Genomic DNA, 27,775 nt, shown 5'->3' on the forward strand with positions numbered 1-27,775 from the left:
AAGACATTCAGTCAAATTTAAACATTACACTAATTGGGGAAACTTTGCTGGGGTAATAACCATTAATAATTTTTGATATTTTACTTAGAAATCAATTAAGAAATCAGTAAATGAAATTAAAATACCTACCTAGAAATAATATAAATTTATCGTCTGTAAGTGGGCTACCCACAGTTTGATAATGCCTTCAGAGGGCGAAACAGCTGTCACGCGTAATAATAATTACACAGCAGAACTTGTTTAAAAATAAACTGTTTTTATAAACCCAATAATAATATTATTGTATATTTTCAAATTTTATTTAAAAAATATATATTTGTATTAAATATATCTTTAAAAAAATACGCACTAATTAAAGAAATGTGTTTATTCCAAAAAATAATGTTACATCGTTTACATAAAACTGTTACAAAGCAATAATAGTATCTTTAAATAGCTGTGCGCTTAGTTCTTCTAAATTATGCAATGGAGTTTGATAGGGTTTGCATCTATAATACATGCATAATAAATTTATAGTTAGTAGAGAAAATCCTCCAAGTAACGCCGGGTACACGTACACGTTTGCCAGTAATATATATACTGACTGACGTGTTCCCAGCATTGTTGGGAGTTATCCTTAGGAGATAGACATATACCGTCGCAAACTTTTCTGTAGGCCTTTTGAAGATATACAATTCCGTAGTACATTATTTTGATGTATCTCTTAAGGCGATGCCATACGTAGTAATAAAAATCATGTGTTTTTGGTTTGAAAATTTGGTCGCCTAGAAATGTTTCAGATGCTTTAATTAAATACTGCGAGTAGAATACATCTCTTGGCCTTTGAAATAATCGAGTATTTTTTAGATAGGTCTTTTTATAAACCCAGAAAAAAATAATGTAAAGGCCTATGAAAACTGCTTTAAAGTTCAAAATCTAGTACTTACGAACCCATTTTCCGTTATGATTTTATTGTATAATGTGGCAAATTAAGTTATTTATAAAATGATCCAAAAAAAAATTAATTATTTATGCCTGAACATCCACAAAATAAAATAAAAGGCACTTTTTGGCCATGTTTTTTCTTGCATAAATCAAAACAGGCGGATGGTGTTAAGCGGGAATTTAAACCTTATCGCCATCTACGTAAGGGGTGTTATTGATAGCGGCACGATTTAAAATATTACACAACGTAGTGCATCGCCTTAATAAATATATTTGTACAGCGCCCAATTAATGACATATATATATATATACACGGTGTCCGGAAACTCGTAGTACAAGCGGGAAACTGGAGAATCTACACCACATGGGGAACCCAAAAAAACATAAAGTTTTTTGATTTGAGCATTTTCAAAAAAAAAAAAAAAACAAAAAAAAATATTGTTCGGCTATTTTAGGGTTAAAGTTTTTTCTGGTGTTTAGGGTTGAATAACAGATGTTTTAACCCTGCAGAGCAGAAATATTTTATGATTACACCGGGTTAAATGAAGGGTGATTTCAAAATAATGCTTCAAATCCGAGTTTCTTCATTTGTTTTACTTTCAAATAGTTTTAATTAGTTGGGTACTTTGATCTTCAGTAATAATTTATAAGAATTTGATTAAAAAAAAAAAAAAAAAAAAAAAATCAACTTCAAACTCGATTTACTCGATAACGAAAGCTCAAATAAAAAAAAAATATACTACAAAATCGACTCCAAATGTGATGTAGATTCACCAGTTTCCCGCTTGTACTACGAGTTTCCGGACACCCTGTATATACAGGTGACCGGATAAATCACCAAAATGATAATTCATCACATCTTTAAAAAGTTATATAAAGTCATGGAAAGTGATGAAACAAAAACTTTATTAACTGAATTAAGTAGGTTAGGTTAGGTTAGGTTAGGTTTAATTTTTTTTGTCATCGTTTCCAATGACTTTATATCACTTTTTAAAAGTGTGTTGAATTGTCACCGTGTTGAGTTATCATGGAACCATATTACATTATGTAGAAACTTACAACTAACATTAACGATCTAATTTGACTAGCGCCAAAAGAAGAAGAAAGCTCTATAATATTAGGGTGTTTTTATAATTAATTTGAGAACACGGGTGCAAAATTCTCCCAATGGGTTAGTTGGATTTATAGAAGAGTATGTATATATACGTAGAGAGGGACAACCGAAAATAATATGTGATCTAATGTTCCCACTTCTAGACCATAGAATGTACAATCTGGGGAGTCAAACACGTGAATTTCATAAAGGTGGGAAGGAACGGAACATTGTCCAAACTTCATTGAAATAAGCGAGGAAATTTCAATAATGGAGAAATTGTTTAAACCACGACTTTGATGGGATAGTCCTTTGTGTTGAGGCATAGCAGGCTCCCTTGGATTGACTAGCAATGTGTCAATACTCCGACCAAACATTGCAGGATCTATCTTTGAGGATCAATTAGAGAGTATTATCATCATTTACGTTAATTAAAATAATTCATAAAATTAGTTTTCATAGCTTTTGATTTTTTAAAATGTTTTTTACATCTATAGAAACTGGCGCTTGTGTCTAGCTCTAGAAGAGTGGTGAGCATCAAGATGAAGAATATTTAGGACGGGTTGTATCGGTATGTAATTTCATCGTTCATTTTCGGGTTCTGTGAAAGTCCTATTCAAGTTCTGTTATTATATAAGTATAGGCTAATTGCTTGACAAAACTGAAATAAAAACAGAACTTGAAAAATCTTTCGCAGAACTTGAAAATGAACGTTGAAATTTGATGAATTGTTCCTTGTAGTTATGATTTAAGCATTTTATTAAGAATATTAAAATTTATAATGAATTAAAAAGATAGTTTCATCATTTTGGTAGTTTTACATTGAAGTTCTCTTTGATTGCTTTTAGTAGGTATTTATCGTTTTCTATTGTTCTGATATTATCGGGTAGTCTGTTGAAGTATTTTTTCCCTAGATATATGTAATGGTGTTGAGCAAAAGTGGTGTTACATTTTTATGTTGGAAATATATGTTTTTTACGAGTACGACTTTCAGTTAAAAAGCTGTGATTTTGTATTTCTTTTATTATTTGAATTATTATGTTTTTTAAAAATGATTATTTAAATTTTAAAACTAAATGTAACTTAAAATTTTAACAATTTTTAGTGATCGCTTAGCAATTTAAATAGTGACATCCCGTGATTTTCACTTGTAACAAACAACTCGAAAAAAATATTAATCCAACTTTAAATGTAGTAAAGGGTTTTCCAATAAGAGGTGTTATTTTGAATAGCCCGCTATTTCGGTAGATGTTACTTTTGAAGCTGTCATTTTTTGACATTTGACAAGTAGAAACTACGCCATTAATAAAAATGGAATGATACACGCTTCAACAACACATTGAAATTATTAAAATTCACTTGAGTGAATCAAATGCGAATCATCTTGAGTGATGAGGCCCATTTCCACCTCGGTGGCTTCGTCAACAAGCAAAATTGTCGCATCTGGGGCTCGGAAAACCCAAGAGTTATTGTTGAAAAGCCTCTCTATCCTCAACGTGTGACTTTTTGGTGCGGTTTATGGTCCGACGGAGTCATTGGACCTTACTTTTTTGAAAATGGGGCTGGAGCAACAGTTACGGTGAATGGATTGCGCTATCGAGAGATGATTAATGATTTTTTATGTCCGGAATTGGATGGTATTGATCTGGACAACGTTTACTTTCAACAAGACGGCGCTACGTGCCACACAAGCAACGAATATCAAAATAACACCTCTTATTGAAAAACCCTGTACTATACGTAGGTACTTTAGTTCATAAGTGTTTTTAGCAATTTTTTGCATGAGTTTTCATATGTAGGTAATGGAAAACACCGATCAAGGCTTGGTACGCAGTTCAAGATTTACACAGATAATGGACTCTCGAGTCGAGTGCAGCGATCGGTAACCGACGGAAATGATAAATACAATTTATTTTATTTTTTACTAGTGAACCCAGCCGGGCTTCGCTAGTGTTAATGTCTGTGTCGGGCGTCTCCGACTTCTTCCACAATTCACCACTATATACCACAATGTTACTGTTAAAAACAATACATTACATCGGCTTTAATTCTACTCCGTATCTCGTTCCGGTGCAGAGATATTGTGTTACGTATTCCTTTGACTTGTTCTCCAACTCACCGCTCTCTAAACATTACTGCCACTAATGAGAACAAACTTTGAAATTTTCAGCAATGTCGGTCGACTACTTTTAGAGTTATATACATATACAGGGTGTATCCGCACGTACCCGACAAACTTTAACCAGCTATTCCTTAGCACATTTGGAGTAAAAAATGTTATGGGCACTTTGCTGTCCGGTAACATTTTTTTTTAATAAAAAAATTATTATTCATATTTTCACCACATGTCACCAATGTTTTATCCTTTGTCAAAGTTTGAAAACCCATCTGGCAATATTTTGTTCGAGTTTCTTTGAATAATGTACGTACGTACCTACGTTGGCGCGCTTTTGCAATCACAACGAAATGGCACGGCACCATTCGTCTCATTTTTAACTATTATTATTTAGTGTGTACGAAAGAGGGAGGACACTTTTTGACGCACTTGCTAATAACAGCTGTTAAACGCGAGAAACAATGCAAATGACAGTGGCGGAGTGTGGATTTTTTATTTATTTTTTGTTTTTAATGGAAAAAAAATGTTACCGGACAGCAAAGCGCCCATGTGTGCGAAAGAGCGAAGACGCTTTTTGAGATACTTGCTTATAAAAGCTGTTGAACACGAAAAGCAATGCCAATGACAGTGATGTAGTGTGGAATTTTTTTTTGTTTGTTTTTAATTGAAAAAAAAATGCTACGGGACAGCAAAGTGCCCATAACATTTTTTACTCCAAATGTGCTAAGGAATAGCTGGTTAAAGTTTGTCGGGTTAGTGCCGATACACCCTGTATATACACGGCGTTGCTGGTGGTTATCTGATAGATTGTTTAATTTTTTTTTTTTTTATTATTTATTCACATTTAAACCCGCTAAACTACTTATGTAGTTTGTCAGCAGGGACATAGAGACAACATTTATACATTCATAAGATACAATTTGAACGGTACATAATTACATAAATTGGTTACATTGCAGAAAAGTTTAAATAGTAGCATAAAAGCCTTATATAATAAGCAAGTAAAAATAAATGTATGAACAAATTAGTATTATCAACAAGTACATCAATAGTTTCATAAATAGAGGTAGGTAGTCAGGTATTACAAAATAATTGTTTTTCCATTTTCTAAGAATATGAATTCCATTTCAGGGGCATCAGTATAGATCATTATTATCCAATAACCATTTCCTTAGATTATATTTAACATTAGCAGTATACATGTTATTATTTTTAATTGTCATTGGTAATAAGTTAAACATTTTGGGTACTATATAGTTTAAAGTTCTTTCACCATATTTATTAGTACATTTCGGAACTACCAGTCCTTCATTTTGAGTGAATCTTGTGTTATGTTTATGGCAAACTCTTTCCCTATACAATGAATCAGACAATATAACATGTTGACTTACAATATTATAAAACAATAATCCTCTGACAGGTAAAATATTCAGAGACTTGTACATTAATTTAATGTTACTTCTGTGTTGATTGTCATATTTATGGATTAACAATTTTATAATGGAGTTTTGTAATGTTTGTATATAGCTTACATTAGTTTTACAAGAATGTCCCCAAGAAGTAATTCCATAACGTATAGTGGATTCAGCCAGAGATAAGTAGATTAACTTTAAAGTACTTATAGGCACAAAATATTTTATTTTATAAATCCTACCCACAATAGCTCGTAGACGTTTACAAACATTAGCAATTTGTACATCCCATTTCATGTAGCAGTCAATAGTAACACCCAAATATACATAACTTTTGACAAAATCAATGGTTTCACATGAACAGGGCTGTGCAACATTTTTATGTATGCAGGCAAATGTGTGTGTATATAATGAAGGAATTACATTACATCTGGCGTGTGGAGATCTGATGTGCATAATTTTAGTTTTTTTGGCGTTTATAAAGAGGCCTGCATCATGCGACCATTTCAGTAGGGCAATAAAATCATGTTGCATAAGGTTCATTGCAGTAACCAGATCTTCGTGCGATATTACGAGCGCCGTATCGTCTGCATATACAAAATGTTTAACAAATGAAAACAATTTTCTCATAATTGAGACATAAATAATATAAAGGGTTGGCCCTAGAATTGACCCCTGTGCAACACCTGTTGAGATATATTTTCTTTTGCTAAATTTTTTAAGAATTTTTACTCTTATTTGTCGATCAGTTAGTAAATTTTTTAATAAAACTAGCAGCTTTCCTCTAATTCCTATTGCCTCCAGTGTTTCTAATAGTTTATTTGTATCAATGGTATCAAATGCCTTAGAGTTATCTATGAATAAAACCAAAACTTGTTTTTTTAGATTTAATTCATAATTTATGTGATTTGAAAATTCCTGAAGCAGCATTTCCGTACTTTTTTTCTTTTGAAATCCATATTGGTTGGGATCCAACAAAGAGAAAGATTCTAGATATTTATTAAGTTTTATGGAAATGTATTTTTCAAGTATTTTTTCTAGGGCTGGCAATATGCTTATTGGCCTATAATTTTGAATATCTGTATGTTTGCCCCCTTTGTAAATTGGCCTAATGATGCTACTTTTTAGTTCATCTGGTATTACTGCTTGCGATAAAATTAAATTGATAAAGTGTGTTATAACAGGCCCTAAAATATTAATATGTGTCTTAATGTCAAACATTCGAATGTTGTCAATCCCTGGTGACTTTGAATTGTTTAATTTGCTAACAATAATATTGATTTCTTGGCAGGTAGCTCTGGGTAGGTACATACTATGTTGCACTTCATTCGGCCTGACGGTCGATGCTAAATAATCACATTTATGTATCATAGAGTTAACACTATTTGTAAAATATTCAACAAACTTATCTGCTACGGTTTCTTCATTATTCGTATTTAACATATATTTCGAGATTATTTCGTCACAACTACTTTTGGACTTGCGTCCTAATAATTTATTTATTTCATCCCAAGTTTTTTTTGTATTTCCAAAATAATTTTTGAATTTATTGTTAAAAAAGGTAGACTTACATTTAATAATTTCTTTTGTCACCTTATTTCTGAAAGTTTTATATTCCAATTCAAAGAATTGATTGCTAGGAAAATTCTTCCACCTTCTGTACAATGAATCTTTTTTTTTAATGTTTTCTAAGATATTAGAAGTTATCCAAGGTTTTATTGACAGAGGTCTTTTTTTGGGTTTATAATTCATAACGATTTTACTCTGTTCATACAAATTCTTAAAGTTGTTTTTAATTTTACTATATAGTATATTGCAATCTTGTTCCTCAAGCAAGGAGTGCCACTTAAAATTATGAATGTTTTTGTCGATTTTGTTTTGCGATAAAAACGAAATTCTTTCCCCGTGTTCTGGGGCTTCTTTCCTTGCACTATATTTAATATTAACTGCAGTTAAAAAGTGATCAGCTATAGTAATATTATTACATACACATGAGGAAAGAGAATCGCTTTGTTTACATCCACTGTTAAATCGGGCAAATATGTGGTCTAAACAAGTACGAGTAACTTTTCCTGCTAAAACTGCTTCTCTAGTTACGTCACAAATACATTTGATTAAATAATTATCCGACATTATATTTTCATATGCCATAATAATAGGGTTTTGACAATTTAACAAGTCTAGATTAATATCTCCTATAAGTAAAACATTTTCTTTGGGGCTTATAGTATGCAGAATGGCAGATATTTCATTAAGAAATTGTGGTTGGCTAGAGTTGGGGGGGCGGTATATTGCTATGATGTTTAAAATACTCTTGTTTGGAAGTGTCATAGAGCCAAGCACACATTCAAAATGATTTGTTTCTATTGTTTTCTGTTGAAATGTGAATTCATTTCGAACATATAGCAATATACCTCCTCCAGATTTTTTAGTTCGGCAATAGTTGTAACAATTAAATCCAGGAATATTATACAGACAGACAAGATTCGGTGTTATAGCCGTTTCACTATCACTTGATAGGGTTTTCACTATCATTTAGAGAATTTATTGCGGAAGGTTTATATATATATAATACATGCATATTATTTGTATAGAAAGTAGAGAAAATTCGATGTTTTGTAATCGAGTCGTAAACAAAATATTTTCCGGGGCTTACATTGCTAACTCTGGCTAAAACATAGACCATATACGACTTCTTCTTTATGTGCCCCGACGTTGGCGATCACTCTAGAAAATGTCTCTTTGTCTTGCGCTGCCCGGAATAGCTCCTCCACACTTCTAATGCCGGTCCACTCTCGTATATTTCGCAGCCAAGACATTTGTCTCCTACCCGGCCCTCTGCGACCCCCCTCGAAGTACATGACCCAGATATGAAATTTTAATTAAATACGACTAGACACGGCATATGCATCTAAAAAATAACCCCAAACCAATTTTGATTTGGTTCACGTGCACATGTATGCAAAGGTTCGCGCATTGTGTCGCAGTGCGAAATTGGCACTGTGCATTGCGTTTTGCCTTTTGTTGGTCTAGGGCAGAGGTTCCCAAACTTTTTTTGTCCCGTAGACCACTTGCGAACATTTTTTTTTCCGTAGACCCTCTGCCTACCGAAAATTGAATTTTCCTGAAACTATTAACGTCCCATGTGATAATCATTTATTTATTTCGTAAAAAGATTCCCTTCCCTAGCCTGCCCTACAACCGGGTGGCGATATAGTTCCTCTATTTTTGCATTGTGCAGACAGGGGCGCCCTTGTGAGGTATTACATGAAATGAAAATGGAGCAGGATAAGCAACGGGAATTTCTTTCTGTAGCTGGCCCTACAGAACTGCCCCTTAAGTTCTTTGTTAGCGCTTATTCCGATCAGTTCTTCTTGTAATATGATATCCGATTCTTCAACATTCCATTTCCACAGTCAAAATGTCCTCAAACTTAGTTTTGAAGTCTGTGTGAAGTACATCTAAATGTTGAACGTCATTATTACCCTGGACGTTTTTCAAAAACAAGGGGAACTAGGAAAATTCGCGGCTTCCAATATGCAATGTTTTGGTTCAATATATTAATTCTGACGAGAAAAGGAACGTAGACTCTATTTATATACCTCAATAAACAACTTTACAATATATAAACACACAAATATCAAATAAGTAATTTCTCAGTCTATTATTAGTATTATGTAAACTGTGTTATTTGTGTTAGGTGTATTGTGTCATTTGCGGAACTCCTAAATGTTGAGTTGAGGTAAATGGGGGTCCGCTCGTATGTACCCCCATTTGAATCTCGTGGACCTCCAAATTTTTTTCTCGCTGACATAGACCCCCAGCAAGCCGATATCGACCCCTGGGGGTCCATATAGACCGCTTTGGGAACCTCTGGTCTAGAGTTAACCTATTTTGCTTCCCAGCCCTCTCAGGTGCCCACACGTCATAAACTCATTATTACACTGTTTACCGAGTTGTCTGTTCTCTACATAGTGTTGTCCACGGGCCAATGGTTGTCGGGCCCCCTCAGATGCCCGCACGTCATAAACTCATTATTTTACTGTTTACCCAGTTGTCTGTTCTCTACAAAGAGCTGTCCACGGGCCAATTGTTATCGAGCCCCCTCAGATGCGTCGTTTCTCGACGTTTTTATTTTTATTTGTTATTGAATTATTATCGACTATTATTCAATTAAAACTACAGTCAAATTACGTTCAATGCTTCATACTCAATTTGAACTAGGCGAAATATTACATTTAAAACAATATAATAACTTCGTTAAACCTTCTATTAAATATTCTTCATAGACGACAAACACCCGTAGAGACTTTTTGGGAGATATATCTCCCAGCATGACACGGTCTCATAAAAGCTATGCTCTCTCATTCTGTATTACGGTGAGAAATATAATTTAAACAGTGTTAGCATACCACGCTTTCAGTTTGCATACAAAAAATTACCTCGATTTTTTAAAAATCATTCTTTAACACAATATTTCACATTTCAAAAATATTCTTTTATAAATTGAGGTTTGATCGGATCGAAGGTATTAAGCTTGTTTTCAAGTTAAAAAGACGCTCATATTAAACAATTATTTTTATAGTAAATTAAAATATTATATTTATTTTTCGGAATAACTTTATTGAGTAAAACCTCAAATTGTAATATTTAAATATTGAAGACAATATTAGTGATTTCTAAACGAAAATCTGAAACAGAAAAATCAGAAAAGGAAACGGTCACATCTGGGACTCGAACCCAGGACCCTTGTCTTTCCGGGACAATGCTCTACCAACTGAGCTAATGGGACCCTATTCCCCTCGCTCACTTTTAACTGTATCATACTTCGAATAAGAACCACTAACATTGTCTTCATTTTTTCACCGCACATTTCAGAGCAGTGTCCCGGAAAGACAAAGGTCCTGGGTTCGAGTCCCAGATGTGGCCGTTTCCTTTTCTGATTTTTCTGTTTCAGATTTTCGTTTAGAAATCACTAATATTGTCTTCAATATTAAAATATTATACGTAACTTAAAATAAAATACAATTACAAGTAAGTTATTCATAAGAAGAAAATCTCCCACATTGTATTGTATTCTGTATTTTTTTCTACGTTTTACAGTTTATTTGATTTAATGATTGTCTTCATGTTATATATTGTCTTCATGTTATATATTGTCTTCATGTTATATATTGTCTTCATGTTATATATTGTCTTCATGTTATATATTGTCTTCATGTTATATATTAATATTATGCTAGCTGACGTGTACCCTGCTTTGCTCCGGGTACTGAAATGTTTGGAGTTAAGCTTTGAGATTGTATGTTCTAGTGTACCTGAAATCTGGGTACGTTTTAAAGATGGCTTTACCATTATCGTAACAATCACTTACCACGTGAGTTATAATATATTATTGAACGTTGGTAAAGCTACACGTCCACATGTAAAATGACGCGCGTTCCGTCTTTTGTTGTAATTCATTCAAATTTATTTATGATAATTTCACAACACGCGGCAGTCGACTGTTCTGCTTAAAGAATATTATAAAATATGAACCGGTGTGACTAGGGCTGGCTCTCCAGGTCGTCCGCGACAAGTTTCTAATACTATCATACAGTTATTAAGGCGATGCACTACGTCGTGTAATATTTTGAATTGAGACCCTATCAATAACAACCCTTACTTAGATGGCGATAAGGTTTAAATTCCCGCTTAACACCATCCGCCTGTTTAGATTTATGCAAGAAAAAAACATGGCTAAAAAGTGCCTTTTATTTTATTTTGTGGATGTTCAGGCATAAATATTTAATTTTTTGGATCATTTTATAAATAACTTAATTTACCACATTATACAATAAAATCATAGCTGAAAATGGGTTCGTAAGTAGGAGATTTTGAACTTTAAAGCAGTTTTCATAGGCCTTTACATTATTTTTTTCTGGGCTTATAAAAAGACTTATCTAAAAAATATTCGATTATTTCAAAGGCCAAGATGTATTCTACTCGCAGTATTTAATTAAAGCATCTGAAACATTTCTAGGCGACCAAAATTTCAAACCAAAAACACATGATTTTGCATTACCACGTATGGCATCGCCTTTAGCAAGGGTGGACAGAGGGGGTGGATCGCCACACATTACGCACTGTCTCTCCGCGCATCGTCTCATACATTATTGAAAAATTCCCCTGTCTTAACCGACGGATTGCAATCTTCGGGCAGGTACGCCGTCATTTTACCGGCATTTCAATGGAAGATGCTCTGGGGAACTGGCGTCATTGATCCCTTCGGCAACGATGCACAGCCAAACGCAAAAGCAAACAAAACTATATTTCAAAAAGGACCACACTACATGGCCATTAAAATATATAACAACCTTCCACGTAGCATCAAACAAATAACCGACACACTTAAATTTAAATCAACACTAAAAACATTTCTTAAACAAATGTCACTACACCTTGAATGAATACCTTACATGAATTAAATGCCTTTGTTTTTTTTTTATTTTTTATTTACTGTTATTTATTTTTATTTATTTGTTAACATGTAATTGTTGGGTTATGTGATATAATGTGTATTTGTCGGGTTAGCTGGAGGAAATAGGATGTAACCTATAAGTTATACCCTTTGTACTCTTTTTGAGCAATAAATATTTTTTTGAATTTGAATTTGAAACGCGCGTTTGATACGGTTGTCATTGATATGTCACATGAGAACGGGTTGTTTTTACGACTAGTTCTTGAGTTCAACGGCTCGGCTGTGGAACGATTTGTCTGCCTCTATTTCACCCCTCTTGCAACATGGGCCTCTTCAAGTCCAACACAGCATACCCAAAGATGACTGAGAAATCTTAAAAAAATGCTTTTTCGTTATTATGACTTGGTAAGAATCCGGAGATCGCGTTTTAAATGCCCGGCGTGCGCAAGTAAATTTGACAACTTATTTATTTAAGATTAGCGGTGTTTACTGACCAAATCTGAATAGCCAGGTCCTCTTCATACCGCAATTGGGGATGCCATAGTCTCACTGGCTCCAGACGGTTGAAAGCATTCGGGACGGTTGTGCGATATACACATAAAAAAAATGATTCACTTGATCTTGCTACGTCTGATAATTATTATACATTACTGGCAGATTCTCTCAGTATCGCCCTAGTAAATTATCACAATTTATAATCGATTCGTCTAGCTGATTTTAAAACTATATATATTTAATTTTATGTATTATTGTGACAACTCAGTAAAAAATTTCTACGTATTATAAATTTTAAATTAAATATCCCTGTCGAAGACTTAAAATACAATTTCTTATTAAATACTCTAAAAATACATACATTAGAAGATAGACGTAAAATAAACGATTTAACGTTCTTATTCAAAATACTTAACTCTAAATTCGACTGTTGTGAACTCCTGCAACTTATAAACATACATGCACCCACAGTAACAACACGACAAAATACAATATTCTACAGCAGCACACATAAGCGTAACTGCATTGCCCACTCTCCGATACAACGACTTCACACCATGGGAAATCATTACTTGGGTGATGTTGACATATTCAATACCAACTTGGCAAGTTTTGTGGATCATTTAAAACATTTATTTCAACAATACTCCTAAACACATCATGTAAACCTACAAATAGCTGTAATTTTCTGTTTTTGTTTCTTGTGTTTGTATGACTTGTTGCATAGCTTTTATCAAATGTAATTTTATTCTTATTTTTTATGTTTCAAAGTATCTGTCAAATTAAAATTATACTACCAACCATGTAAAAGCCCCCTGGGCGTTAAATAAATGAATAAAATAACTCCAACACAGAATCACTATTCATTACAAGCAGACTGATAGAACCTAAGCGCAAGCCAAATACTAAGTTTGGTGATCGCGCTTTCGGAGTATCTGGGCCGAAGGCTTGGAATAAACTCCCTCCGGAACTAAGATCCATAACAAGTCCAACAGAATTCAGGTCTAAACTAAAAACTTACCTTTTTAAGCTGTCGTACCCTTAAATTAAATATACCATTCCTGAGAGAAAGTCCAGTTATATTCAATTTTCCAATTAAGTCCTAAATCCTGTATCTAAATTTCGCCAATAAACAATTAGGTAGTTAATGTTAATTAAGTGTTAATCTCAAGTGAACTACCAGGTAAGTATTGTACTGTATATTATCTCCATAAATAGTTAAGTAATAACACAGATCACTGTTAAAATGTATTATAAGTTTGTACAGCGCCCTTGAGGTGATTTTGCACAAAAACGGCGCTATACAAGTCATCCAATTATTATGTTGTCAACACGCTGGAACAGGTCTTAGTAGAATATATTCAATAAATAACAAATAATGGGTAAAACGTATTGCCATTGTCCAATGTTATTAAAACCCTGATAGATTTGAACATCTAATGATACTTAACAAATGTGTGAATTGACGCTTTATTGACTTAGAACCGAGGCCTTGAACTTTGTCTACGCGATTTCTGACGTGTTACAAAAAAATACCGACCTATGTGTTAAAACGTCATCGATGTGATTTTTTGCAGTAGAAATATATTTAATTAATTTTAGTTTATTAAGGAAATCAAACAGTTTTATATATATTTTATTGAAATTAAAATGTAAATGTTCTTATAAGAATTAATTAGTCGGCTGAAATATGGCGTGTTGGAAATAAGCCGACGTAGCTCAGTGGTCCAGGGCACCTGACTGGACATCAGAAGGTTAAAGCTTCAATTCCCGTCGGCGGCATTTATTTTTACTCGTGAAGTATAGGGTTTTCCAATAAGAGGTGTTATGTGTATTTAATTTCGGCCATAAAATGATTTTTTATGGCCGGAATTGGATGGTATTGATCTGGACAACGTTTACTTTCAACAAGACGGCGCTACGTGCCACACAAGCAACGAAACCATTGATCTTTTACGAGAAAAGTTTCCGGACCGTGTTATCTCTCGAAGAGGTGATCACAATTGGCCACCGAGATCTTGTGATTTAACACCTTGCGACTTCTTCCTTTGGGGCCACGTGAAAGAGAAGGTCTACGCCAACAGCCCAGCGTCGATTCAAGACCTCAAAGATGGAATTCGTGAGGCTATCGAGGACACGAGGCAGCCACTTTGCGATTTGGTTATGGAAAATTTCATGAAAAGGATATGGTCCTGTAGGCGTGGTCGTGGTGGTCATTTGACTGGTGTTATTTTACACTATTAACGGCATACCTTCCTCTTTATAATGAAATAAACATTCGATCATTTATATTAAAAAATGGTAGTTTTCTTTGAATATCAAAAAAACACCTCTTATTGGAAAACCCTATATTTTCAATTTGAATTGTTATCCTTTGTGCTATGCATAAAACCGTGTCTTATAAACATTAGTTTATCATTAAAAAAGTAATGTAAATAAATGTTCGTTTCTTCAAAAATCTAAAATCTCCTAAAGTTTTTATACGTGGTTTGAATGGTAGTACTATACTGCACCGAATTGAGATACGGATTCGAATTAAAGACGATGTAATGTAGTTTTTGAACAGTAACATTGTGGTATACAGTAGTGAATGGTGGAAGAAGTGTGAGACGTCCGAGAAAGGCATTAACAATGACGAAGCACTGCCACCAGACACCAAGTCTTGGATCATCAGCCAAGATAGATCTAAGATCAAAACTTTTATAAAAACCCCTTCATAAGTACTCCAACCAGTTTCTGATTGACCTCTGTCATTTAATGTAGTGAAATATTGTTATATATGTAATCTCAGGTTATACTGCTTATGTTAACTTCCATTTATTATTTCATTAACTATTTTATCTTAACTTTTCCATATACATTTATAATATTATTATCACCTTAGGATAACCTACACTTTCTATTATGTCTTCACAGTTTAAAATGTATCCAACTTTATAATTTATATTTTAGTTATAAGTTATGCATGTATCAAATTATATGTAAATACTCATTTATGTATCTGTTAACGGAAATGTATGTAATCCGTCATTGTATTTAATTCCCAGGAAATGTATGTAGTTCCTAAAATCGCCCGAAAATGTGTGAAATAAATTATATTTGACACATTTCCTAGGAAGTCTATACATTTCCTAAATAGCAATCGGAAATGTATAACATTTAAGATATCAATGGGTACGCACGTCCAATCTAACCTAACCCAACCCAAAAGACTTTTACTTTAATATTGTGACATTTATAGTTACTTAAATAACAGACTGATTACTTACCAAATGAAAGTTTAACTTCATAAGAATATATCAAATAAAACAATGTGTTTTATTACAGAAAGCATTCTTTTTATACATTTCCTAATACGATATTGGAATTATATATACAATTCCTAGGAAATGTATACATTTCCCAGGATATGTATGTATTAAATAATTTTTAAAACAATATTCTATACATTTCCTAAATAGCTTTTGAATTGAATACATTTCCTCTCTCCTTCTAAAAAGTTTTCTTTCATTCAAATCTCTGTCTTCTTCCCTCCAAAATCTACAAAAAGATCCTATCCTTCCTATTTTCACCTTCCCATTTGATTCTATCAATTATATCCCCAACGTTATAACTTCAGACTTCCGAACTGATATTTTAACCTCATCTAATCAAAATGTTGAGGAAAAATTTAAAAACATTACATCTTCCAAGTTTCCAGAATTTTCACTCATTTACACAGATGGTTCTAAGTCTGATAACAAAGATTGTGGAGCTGCGGTACACATTCCCGAATTCGATTTAAATTTGTCTTATAAATTGCCTAAAGAAATTTCTATATTTACTGCAGAATGCTTCGCAATTGAACAAGCTTTGAGTCAAATCCAGCTTTTCAATATTCGACGAGCCTTACTGTGCTCTGACTCACGAAGCGCAGTGTTGAACATTTCCTCAAATATCCATAAACCAGAAGACTATATTATTTATAATATCAGAAACACCCTAAATCTTTAAATGAATTCAATTTCGAGACAATATTGGTTTGGGTCCCTGGCCATTTAGGAATTGAGGGTAACGAGAAAGCCGATTCTCTAGCTAAACTTGGAACAATATCTGGCTCTAATCCTTTAGATTTTAGAATTCCTATCTCTGACGTCATCCCAATTCTTAAATCCAACATGATTCGCTCCTGGGAAGAAAATTGGACTAATACGAAAACCCGAACTGGTGATTTTTATGCTGGAATACAAAATCATATTCCAAGTAAACCTTGGTTCCACGGCAAGAAAAAGATTTATATCCTGTATCTCGAGAATGAGAATTGGTCATTGTTCCATTGCATCCCATTTGTTTGAAATCCGGGTCCTAGATAGTCCACTCTGCCAGTGCGGCATGGAAAATGAGACTCTTGATCATGTTTTCTTTAATTGTAAAAATCATTCATCTTTCAAAGGCATTAATCGTTTACTTATAAAAATCACCCACCAATCTCCCCTTAGTATTCCTTATTTACTTTCTCTCAACAATTCTCGCATTTTCTCAGTTCTATACAAGTTCATAGACTTGAATTACTTCAATATTTGAGATTTCCTATTCCCGTATAGATTTCCCATAAAATTATAACCATCTCCCTTAACTTTAACGGCACATAGCACTCTTTTCAGGGTGAATTGCCTAATACAAAAAAAAACATTTCCTACGAGTTTTATACAATAAGGAAGTTGAGTGAAAAATATTTTGACTTATAAAAAATATGTTCATGTAGATCAAAAAATATCGATTCTAAATATATAAATATATTTCTATATTATTATTCTTAGAATTAGTTAAACGTTCTTGAAAAAGCATTCAATAGCAATAGACTGTATACGCTCCACGATTGGTCGAAAGAATTCTGACGTCACATGTGTCTTGACTTGTACGTACAACGGATCACCTATGGTGCATCTTTTTCCATTACATGAGAGATGGTCGGTTTAGATGAGAGAGGTGTATAGGCCAAACGTTTATTTGGGTTTGTCAAATATATGTACGTATTTGTTGTTATTATTATATGAAATGGATTTCTAAAGATACATATTCGTATAGTGCTTTATAATAATAGTTGTTTATTGCATAACTTAGAAGTTTTTATTATTATACATGTCACATAACATGTGAAACACTTCAGGCCGCCGGCCGCCCAGAAAAGTCTCACAGTGAACTGGGCTGTAAACCGTTATTTTACTTTTGGTCTTTACTTTTCTGCGCGGTGGTCCTGAATTCGCGCGGGGCACCTCAACAAATACCGTACAAGTACCGTACCGGGCGGGAAAAGCAAATATTCTAACTTAAAATATTAATTTAACTATGAAATCTTAATCAATTTTCTTTTTTTTTTTAATAACATCAATTCTAATAGACGGTTAACATTGGTAAAAAAATTACTGGAATTCCTTGTTGAAGAATTAAAAAATTTTCCATACAAAATGCTTAAGCGACGTGGTTTTCACAGTTCGAATGACGTCACACCACACCCCGCCTCTTACCGCTCGGATTCCGCTCATTTTGGCGGGCTTAATAAAATTTAAACTTTGAGAATTAATTTAATTATGAAAACAAACTTAAAAAAAAAAAAATACCAGTATTTAAGTTTGAATGCGAACATTGATAAAAAAATGGACTCAACTTCCTTATTCCTAGATATCATACATTACTAGTTAGAAAGTATATCGAAAATCACATCCACAAAAATCATCAATAGGGGGAAATTCTTTCTTTCAATTGCGAGGACCGCTAGTCTATATAAGTAAATGTTAGTTTGTTCAAAATCTTCAATCTCCCCAAAGTTCTTCACTGATTGCTTTGAAATTATGACACAATGTTGCATTCGAATACGCGAGTGTTTTTATATGCCTATATTATGTAAATGTTACCTGTAAGAGGTAAAAACAGGCTTTAAAAAACAAACAGCGAAATCTGTTCGACAAACATGATTAAAAACATTATAAAAACAGTGACAGACTGAGTCACAGCAACTGGCGGCGGAGTACAGTAGTTAATAATAAAAGTTTCCGCAATTCGTGTTATATGCAGAAAAACAAAGTGGAGTTGATACACGATTTTGGTCAAATTATTCATATTCCTGTTAAAAACGGGACTGCAGGCCTTTTAGCAAATTCAGAACGCATAAATTCGAAGCAATTCAAAGCGAGCCTCGCGTTAATGACATCGCAAATGTCATCTGAAGAAACGTGAATTTATTTATGGCCGTGAAGTTATCAACTAAACGCGAAATGCAAAAATGACCGTAATTTTGAGGATTGAAACAAAGTGGCGCCAGTCTAAATTATTATTTAATTAAATAAAGTAAATATTGCAAATGGATAATTAATTCATCGTACAATAAAAATAAACTCAAAAGTTAAACCTCTAAGTTCTCTGGCATATTCTTTCAGATGGTCCCTTGAGGTGATTTTTAACGAAAACGGCGCTATACAAATCTTAAAATTATTATTATTAATATGGTCAGGTTATCACAATTTTTTGTCGTTTTATATAATAATAATAATTCATAAAAAAATTCAAAGTTTCATAAATTTTTCTCTCGTTGTGATCGGAACTTTTGGCTTCATAGGTGTGTACATTTTAATTCTTAACTTCTAGAATTGAATATAAAGCGTGGTGTTTTCTCTTTCTGACACCATTTAATCTTATTTCTAACCATGACAGTGAGGGTGACAACGATTCTATGAGATCATATGAGCTGTTCCGAAAAGCGAACAAATTGATTCCACGGGTAATAGTTGTTTGTTCGCAAAACCGAACAAATTAGCCAGAGGAATTTTGCTATAAAAGGGGTAATAAAATTTTGACAATGGCATTAAATTTAATTTTAATCTAATTACTTTAGTTATTATTTGTCTTTATTACTATTGAGATAATTTGTACACATACGATTACATGATGGAATAAACAAAATACGTACAGAGCAGGTTTGCGTTGGATGTACGTCTACATCACCAATGCTAAATCACTATTTTGATTTATCTTTATAACGAATTGGTGTACATTATGAATATTAAAAAAATATGCTTTAGATAAATTGAAGGTTTTCCTATCGTTTCGCTTGAGTAGAATACAAATAAAAAATAAATTACTCAATAAAAAATATAAATGCAAACTACTAAGAAAAATATTTTTTCAATAGAAATGTATGAACGCATAAAGGAAACAACTTTAAAAAAATACAGTATTATAGCTAAGATTATTTGTGACAGTTTCACTTGATTAACTTTTTTGCTTTCTTATAAAATTATTTACAAAATAAATAAAAATCAGTTTTGTGCTTGAAATCGAACGTTTCAAGACTCCATTTGTCAAACGATTTGAATGCCTATTACCTACGATATAAGGTATACCAAGAATATACACATTTTTGGCTTGTAAAAGTTATAAGTGAAATCACCATTTAGATTAATCTTTACTACAAATCGGTATAGGTTATCAATACCAAAAATATACTGTGGATACATTGAAGCTTGTTCTATCGCTTGGCTTGATCAGAATTAAAATAAAATTGTTAATTACGTCATGAAAAATATAAGCGTAAACTACTAAATAGATTTCTTTTTCAAGAGTTTACTATGAACTCGTTTAAGAAACAACTTAAAAAAAAAAAACTTTTATGTGGCTATGTTTATTTGCTACCACTTGACTTGATTAACATTTTTTCCGTTTTTATTAAATTATTCACAAAATATTAAACCTGAAATATCAATACAAATTGAAAACATCTCCCGAGTAAAAATAAATGCCGCCAACGGGAATTGAACCCGCGCCTTCTGATGTCCGGTCAGGTGCTCTGTAACCACTGAGCTATGTCGGCTTATTTCCAACCCGCTAAATATTTCAATATGTACTAGTACCTCAATCAACAATTACTGCTTATTATATTTTTTCACCTGTAAACAACCAACTTTATTTTTGTAGGAAAGGCTTTGTTAGTCCTAATTTTCTCACTAGATGGCGTTGAGACATATTATATCTACTTTTGTTAGTGAAATATTTTGGCTTGTCAAATATTATTATTTTTTATAATAAACTAAACAATAATAATAAACTAAATAAACTAATGTTTATATGACAAGGTTTTATGTATCTATTTGAATTACAAATTTGTTTCAGTAATGAATGAATGCGAATCTTGGAAGCGGTAGCTAACCCACTTCCCGGCATTCGATCGAGCCGAAACTCGGCAGATATCCTCGTTGTTGATGACAATGCTTTCTATCAACTGTTGGTAGCAATCACGTACACACAATCGAATGACATTACAGCATTCAATATACGAAATATATGTCTGTCCTGCCCGATCGGCATTTGGCGAAGTGAGTAGAGTTGTTGACTACTACGGTTCCTGGTTAGGAAGCTTCAATCCTGAGTCCAATAATATTTAACGAAATAAAACAAATCTCGGTCATGGCACACACTCCTTGCCTCATTCACATTCATACATCGTCTCATACATACTCCTCTGTTATTCCGACTCTTGACATGACCGACTTGGCTCCATTCTTCGTTCTTCGCTCGCCATGCCCAAACCATCCTTTTCATAATCAACTTACTTCTCACACGATCTTACATGGTTTTACCGCACTTCTCATGTCTATAGCATTCAGTCTTTTTAAAGTCTGATTATGACGTTTAACATTTCTGAAAATCATTCATGCCCTCGTGGACATTTGATACTAGGTTTTTTAAAGCCGGCGTACTTGATATCTAGTTACATGTAATTGGATAAAAAGAAAGTTGTTTGGTTGCAGCGAATAGTTCGTTATTAATTCTAGTGACCTTCAGTATTGTATAAGTTTTGAAATGCATTCTCTTGAAGTTAATTAATGCTAATGTCATAGCTATGTGACAATTTTCTCACGCGCTAAAACGACGCGTGGATTTGGTCGGCCAACGAAATGAAAGTGTTGCTCCCACTGAACAAGTAACCCATAGAAGTGAGATCTAAATAAGGTGACCAGTTTTTTGGCCTTAAAACGGGTCATTGGCAATAATAATAACAATAATTGGATAATTTGTAGAGCGCCGTTTTTGTGAAAAATCACCTCAAGGGCGCTGTACAATTTATTTCCTAGGATCTACATTTGTTATTTAGAAAATATACCAAAACATACTTACCTGGCAAGTCACTTCCGACAAACACACTAATATTAAAAAGTACTTATAAAAGATAAAACTGCACGCAGAGGACACTATATCAAAAAACACTGGTCATCGCATGACCTTAAGTCTGCTATAGTTTTTATTTTAATTTAACTGTATTTTAACTGTCTTAAAAAGCCTACAAATTGTTAGTTGTTATCATTTTTATTTATTTATTTTTAATTATTATTTTATTTTATTTTTAGTATTTTTTTTTTGTTTTTTACATTTTGTTAATTTAAATTGCCGTCGACTGTGAAAGTGGAGGTTTCTGAAATTATGGATACGACTGTCTGAAAAGGTGCGTTTTAAGTTTAGACCTAAATTCTGTCGAGTCTGCGATCATTCTCAAATCATGTGGCAGTCCATTCCAGGCTTTAGGTCCTGACACGGCGAAAGCACGCTCACCGAACTTAGTATCTGGTGTGCGCTTTGGTTCCTTCAACCTTCCGATAGCTGATGACGTTGCTGACCTAAGGGTTGACTGTCGGGAATTGGAATCTTCTGGTATACACAATTCTGATAAGCAAGCCGGAGCCATTCCGTTAAGTGACTTAAATACCATCCAGCACACTTTAACTGGATTCTTTCAGGACATTTGAGCCAGTGCAGATTTTTGAGATGCTCTGGCATCGCAGAGATGGGTTTTGAAGTGGGGGTGAAAACTCAATTTGGTTTTGAACCTTTCTCTCCACCAAAGTCACCGGGACCATATTTCGACACTGGATCAACGATGCCTCGTTTTTATTAAGTATTCATATTTTTCAATATTTTCGTACGGTTCAATTGAAGTTTGAGTCGACTCAATTTAACGACGGCTCAATTGAACGACGGATTAATTGAACGACGGCTCAGTTGAGCCATATAAGAATATTGTGCTCTCACAATACGGCTCCCCGGATACTGCTCCCATCTCCTAGCACCCAGCGTTTGAATGGTCGTCCAGGTCAAGATGTCGGACTATCAGAAGCTGTTCACCTCTCTGAGTGATATTTTTTCTAAAATATCTCCCGGTTAAAATGGGTAACCGTTTGATTGAGCTGTGGTACGGTTCGCCGGGAGTCGTACGAATACGGCTCAATAAAAAGAGCTAGCTCAATTGTCTCGAGTGAAATTGATCCAACGTTAAACAAATATGCCAATTTCGTGGTCTGCCTGGGGCCTAGGGGTCCAAAGGTCTCATGTCTTATCTAATTGGCGACTTCGGTTTTCTTTCTGTTAATTTTTCTATGACGATAACTTATAGTTATTCTCTTGCACTCAAACCCTCGCTGACAGTTGTTCGCCTGTTGTGGATGTCTAGCTCTCCTTAAATATATAAATACAATCCTAATATTTTTTTCTGGAGTTCTCCAACGATCTGTTATAGGACCTCTCCTGTTTTATAGACTAGATATGGTGTTTTAGAAATTAGATGTAGACAGTAATTTATCTCTTATCTATTCTATGATTCCCAAGAAAGTAGAAAGTTTTTGTTCATAAAAAAAAGGAATTATACATACATTGCTAAGTAAATAAATAGAGACATCTTTTTAAAGTAAAACACTGAAAGTTTCATCGAAAAATATCAAATAGATCATAAGATATGAATATTTTGCGGAAAGTCTAATTTTGGAGCTAAAATTAAAACCACCCGTGCTTCGCCCCCAATTTGGCGGTAAAATGCCCGACCATATAGTGTTAACAACTATCGTAGCTAGGCGCTAGTAACTAGTAACTAGGTACTCATCGCCTCTAGATTGAGTAGTTTGTTGTATCGTGACCGTGGCGGAAACGCAGGCAGCGAGATCAAAGGCCAGTTTCGCCTGTACATAAATTACACGGGTGTGCCAGAAGAGTGGCGCCCAACGAGGGGCCCGCTCGTCTTGCAGCCGGTATTTCAGTCAACGCGGGAAAGTTCGTTTCTATCAGGCGTGCGTACATAACGCTCAAACCGAGCTTAACCGAGCAAATTAAATACCGGCACGTATACTGCTGCATAAGTTTATTTTAATTAAAAGTGATGAAACAAACACTACGTTTAATAGTTTCCTAATGTAACCTATTTAACCTAATTTTTGTTTCATCACTTTTCATGACTTTATATCACTTTTTGTAAGTGTGTTGTTATTATGATGACATACCCGGTCACCATGAATAAATATATACGGTTTTAGTAGAATCGTTTTAATATTAATTAAGGCGATGCAATACGTAGTAATGCAAAGTCATGTGTTTTTGGTTTGAAAATTTAGTCGCCTAGAAATTTTTCAGATGCTTTAATTAAATACTGCGAGTAGAATACATCTTGGCCATTAAAATAATCGAGTATTTTTTAGATTAGTCTTTTTATAAGCCCAGATAAAAAAGTATAAGTTCTATGAAAACTGCTTAAAAGTTCAAAATCTCCTACTTACGAACCCATTTTCGGTTATGATTTTACTGTATAATGTGGCGAATTAAGTTATCCATAAAATGATCGGATAAAAATAAATATTTATGCCTGAACGTCCACAAAATAAAATAAAAGACACTTTTTGCAATTTTTTTTTCTTTCATAAATCTGTCTGTTTTGATGGTGTGAAGCGGGAATTTATACCTTATTGCCATCTACGTAATGGCTGTTATTGATAGCGGCTCGATTTAAAATATTACACGACGTAGTGCATCGCCTTAATGTGAGTTATGTGTTTTTTTTTATTCGTTTCACCTCATCCCATAATGCTATATTGTATTATTGATTGGTAGAAGCAAAGTACGTCATTTAAAGATGTGTGTAAATTTCCTGACTCTGTCTTTGAGTATGTCGATGTGTGCAAATCATTACATTCATTGATTTGTCTACTGCATTGCCTTGGTATTTTCTAAACACGAGATATTGCAATTATGTTGTTGTTTATGTGCCCTTTGTATTTGAAACATCTATTCATTTTTTTAAAATTTAATTTGTAGCGGTTTTCATAAATAAATACAATTTTAACAGAGAACAAACACAGTGGGGTATTTTCACAAACTAAGAATACCGTTAAAAAGTGTGGAAGATTTAACCCTTGATTTACCCGGTGGCTTCATACATACACAATTTACCTGGTAGAGTCCCCAGGACTCTCGGAAATAAAATCGTTAATTTAACATGAAATAAAACATTGAAATATTAGTTACATTTGTTTATTTTATATTTGGTTCTACAATGGCATAGGTTTTTACTTAAAATTATAGAATCACTGCCTTTTATTAAAGAACTTCTAGAATATGGCAATTTTTAGAAAAAAATAACGAGACCTAACTTCTAGTCTCAACATTTCAAAAAGAAAACAATTTTTAAAGCTAATTTTTAAAGAAATATAACAAAAACATATTCAATTCTTATAAAAAGTAAAAACAAAAAAAAAACGTGCAAGACCTTCCAGTTACGGTTGGTGACACAGTCATTGCTTATTTTGTTGTACAGCCAACATAGGCACACAGGCTTAGTCCAACTATGGCAAATGTATACAGTTTTCCTTTTTAGACGCGGTGGACACAGGTGACAATACTTTCTCTCATTCCGGGGAAAATTGATGTGTTTCTTTATCTGTTCTGTGTTTCCTCCCTCCTAGAACGAGGGTCTCTTCAGGACCCATGTTCCCCACTTCCTCTTCTCAAAAATACTAAACACACAGCATCCCCAAAGATGACATAGGTCGTGAGGGAAATCCTGTATGGTTTGTCATAAATTAATAACAAATATCTCTAAATAGTACAAAAATAGTCACTATCCGTGTCTGTCTGTTTGTGCGCTTAGTTCTTCTAATCTATGCAACGGATTTTGATAAGGTTTTCACTATCATTTAGAGAATTTCTTCCGGAAGGTTTATATATGTATATATAATATATGTATATTATATTTATTTATTGAAAGTAGAGAATAATAATAAATCCAATCAAATTATGCAACCCTTTCATCTGGAGTACCCCAAGGGTCCGTTCTGGGCCCACTACTCTTCATCCTCTTCACAAATGATGTCGCTAAAATAATAGAATCATTCGGCCTTCTATCTCACTGCTACGCTGATGACCAGCAAGTTTATTTTTACTGCTTACCAGAAGAAATAAACAGTCTAAAAATTCGTATAACTGAGTGTATAGAAGCAATTACTCGCTGGATGACCTCAAATAGATTGAAACTGAATCCCACAAATACTGAGTTTCTGTGGACTGCTACAAGCAGACGTCAGCATAACATTGAAAACTCCCCAATAACCATTTCCGGAAGTGACATCACTCCAAAAACGTGCATCAAATTACTGGGTGTCAATCTGGACGCTAATTTTTCCCTTAAAACTCAGGTGAACAGAACTGTATTCACGGGGTTCTTTCAATTAAGGCAAATTAAAGCAGTGCGGAGAAACCTGCCAACAGAGGCGACTAAATTGCTAGTCAATTCCTATGTTGTTTCACGTCTAGATTATTGCAACGGAATATATGCAAGTCTCCCTAAATGTCAAATCAACAAATTACAATCCGTTTTCAACGCCGCGGCAAGGCTTATCACCGAAGTATCTAAATACTCCCACATTTCAGAGCATCTCAAAAATCTGCACTGGCTCAAATGTCCTGAAAGAATCCAGTTCAAGGTATGCTGGATGGTATTTAAGTCACTTAACAGAATGGCTCCGGCTTATCAGAATTGTGTATTCCAGAAGATTCCAACTCCCGACAGTCAACCCTTAGGTCAGCAACGTCATCAGCTATCGGAAGGTTGAAGGAACCAAAGCGCACACCAGATACTAAGTTCGGTGAGCGTGCTTTCGCCGTGTCAGGACCTAAAGCCTGGAATGGACTGCCACATGATTTGAGAATGATCGCAGACTCGACAGAATTTAGGTCTAAACTTAAAACGCACCTTTTCAGACAGTCGTATCCATAATTTCAGAAACCTCCACTTTCACAGTTGACGGCAATTTAAATTAACAAAATTTAAAAAATACTAAAAATAAAATAAAATAATTAAAAATAAATAAATAAAAATGATAATAACTAACAATTTGTAGGCTTTTAAGACAGTTAAAATACATTCAAATTAAAATAAAACCTATAGCAGACTTAAGATCATGCGACGACCAGTGTTTTTTGATATAGTGTCCTCTGCGTGCAGTTCTATCTTTTATAAGCATAAACTTTTTAATATAAGTGTGTTTGTTGGAAGTGACTTGCCAGGTAAGTATGTTTTGGTATCTTTTCTAAATAACAAATGTAGATCCTAGGAAATAAATTGTACAGCGCGCTTGAGGTGATTTTTCACAAAAACGGCGCTCTACAAATTATCCAATTATTATTATTATTATAAGAGTCTAGCAACGCCGTCTAGCCGTCAGCTACTTCTAAATAAATGTTGCCCTGAAGAAAGCAGAACTTTTAACTCAAACATAGCGTTGTATGCAAAGTTACCATGTTGAACAGTCCTGACAATATAGTATACAGCCAGTCGATTCAATATTAGATTGGGTAGTGTAATTATTCCTTTTGCATTTTTATGTTGAACACTAACGATATCTCTGAGCTGCGATGCGTACCGTTAACAATCATCATATCATTATTGTACTTGCTCATTATCAGTCGGCACTTAACTTTGTATTACTTGCCTTTATGCGTATTTTAATTACACACACACAAATACATACTTACTTACACACACCTTCAAATAGAAATGCCTTCCATGTAGATTTGAATGGAAGCTGATGTCACCGAGTCACCGTGAATCGACAATCTCAGATATCTTCGTAAATTGCTTCAACGATGTCGAGGTATTGCTCTTTGCAGATGACATCAAACTATACAAGAAAATAACTGATATAAATCATTGCCATATACTACAGTCAAATATTAGTAAGTTTAGAGATTGGTGCTTTCATAATAATTTATTTTTAAATGTAGTAAAGTGCAAAACCTTGACTTTCTTCAGAAACAAAAATCCTGTTTTATTTGAATATTCCATCAATAACATAGCTTTAGAAAGAGTCACGGAAATGAGAGATCTTGGAATTATTTTGGACGAAAAACTAAGTTTCACCAATCATATCCATCAAATTGTAAACAAAGGCATGAAAACACTAGGCTTCGTATTAAAAACAACTAAAAAC

At 33.8% G+C, this 27,775-nt stretch overlaps 2 protein-coding genes across 2 annotated transcripts in view; one reads left to right on the top strand and one right to left on the bottom strand.

The window, feature by feature from the left end:
- The window catches only part of ATPCL (ATP-citrate synthase), a 122,185-nt gene that overhangs the window by 40,562 nt on the left and 53,848 nt on the right, over positions 1-27,775 (top strand). The window lies entirely within an intron of this gene.
- The window catches only part of LOC149414132 (uncharacterized), a 29,593-nt gene continuing 17,771 nt past the window's right edge, over positions 15,954-27,775 (bottom strand). Inside the window, exon 5 of the mRNA XM_089644107.1 lies at positions 15,954-15,992. Within this exon, the coding sequence (XP_089500233.1) occupies positions 15,954-15,992 (39 nt within the window). The remainder of the gene's footprint in view (positions 15,993-27,775) is intronic.

Source organism: Hesperophylax consimilis, chromosome 20 (assembly GCF_061612785.1).
Source record: "Hesperophylax consimilis isolate HC1 chromosome 20, BYU_Hcon_1.0, whole genome shotgun sequence".
NCBI lineage: Eukaryota > Metazoa > Arthropoda > Insecta > Trichoptera > Limnephilidae > Hesperophylax > Hesperophylax consimilis.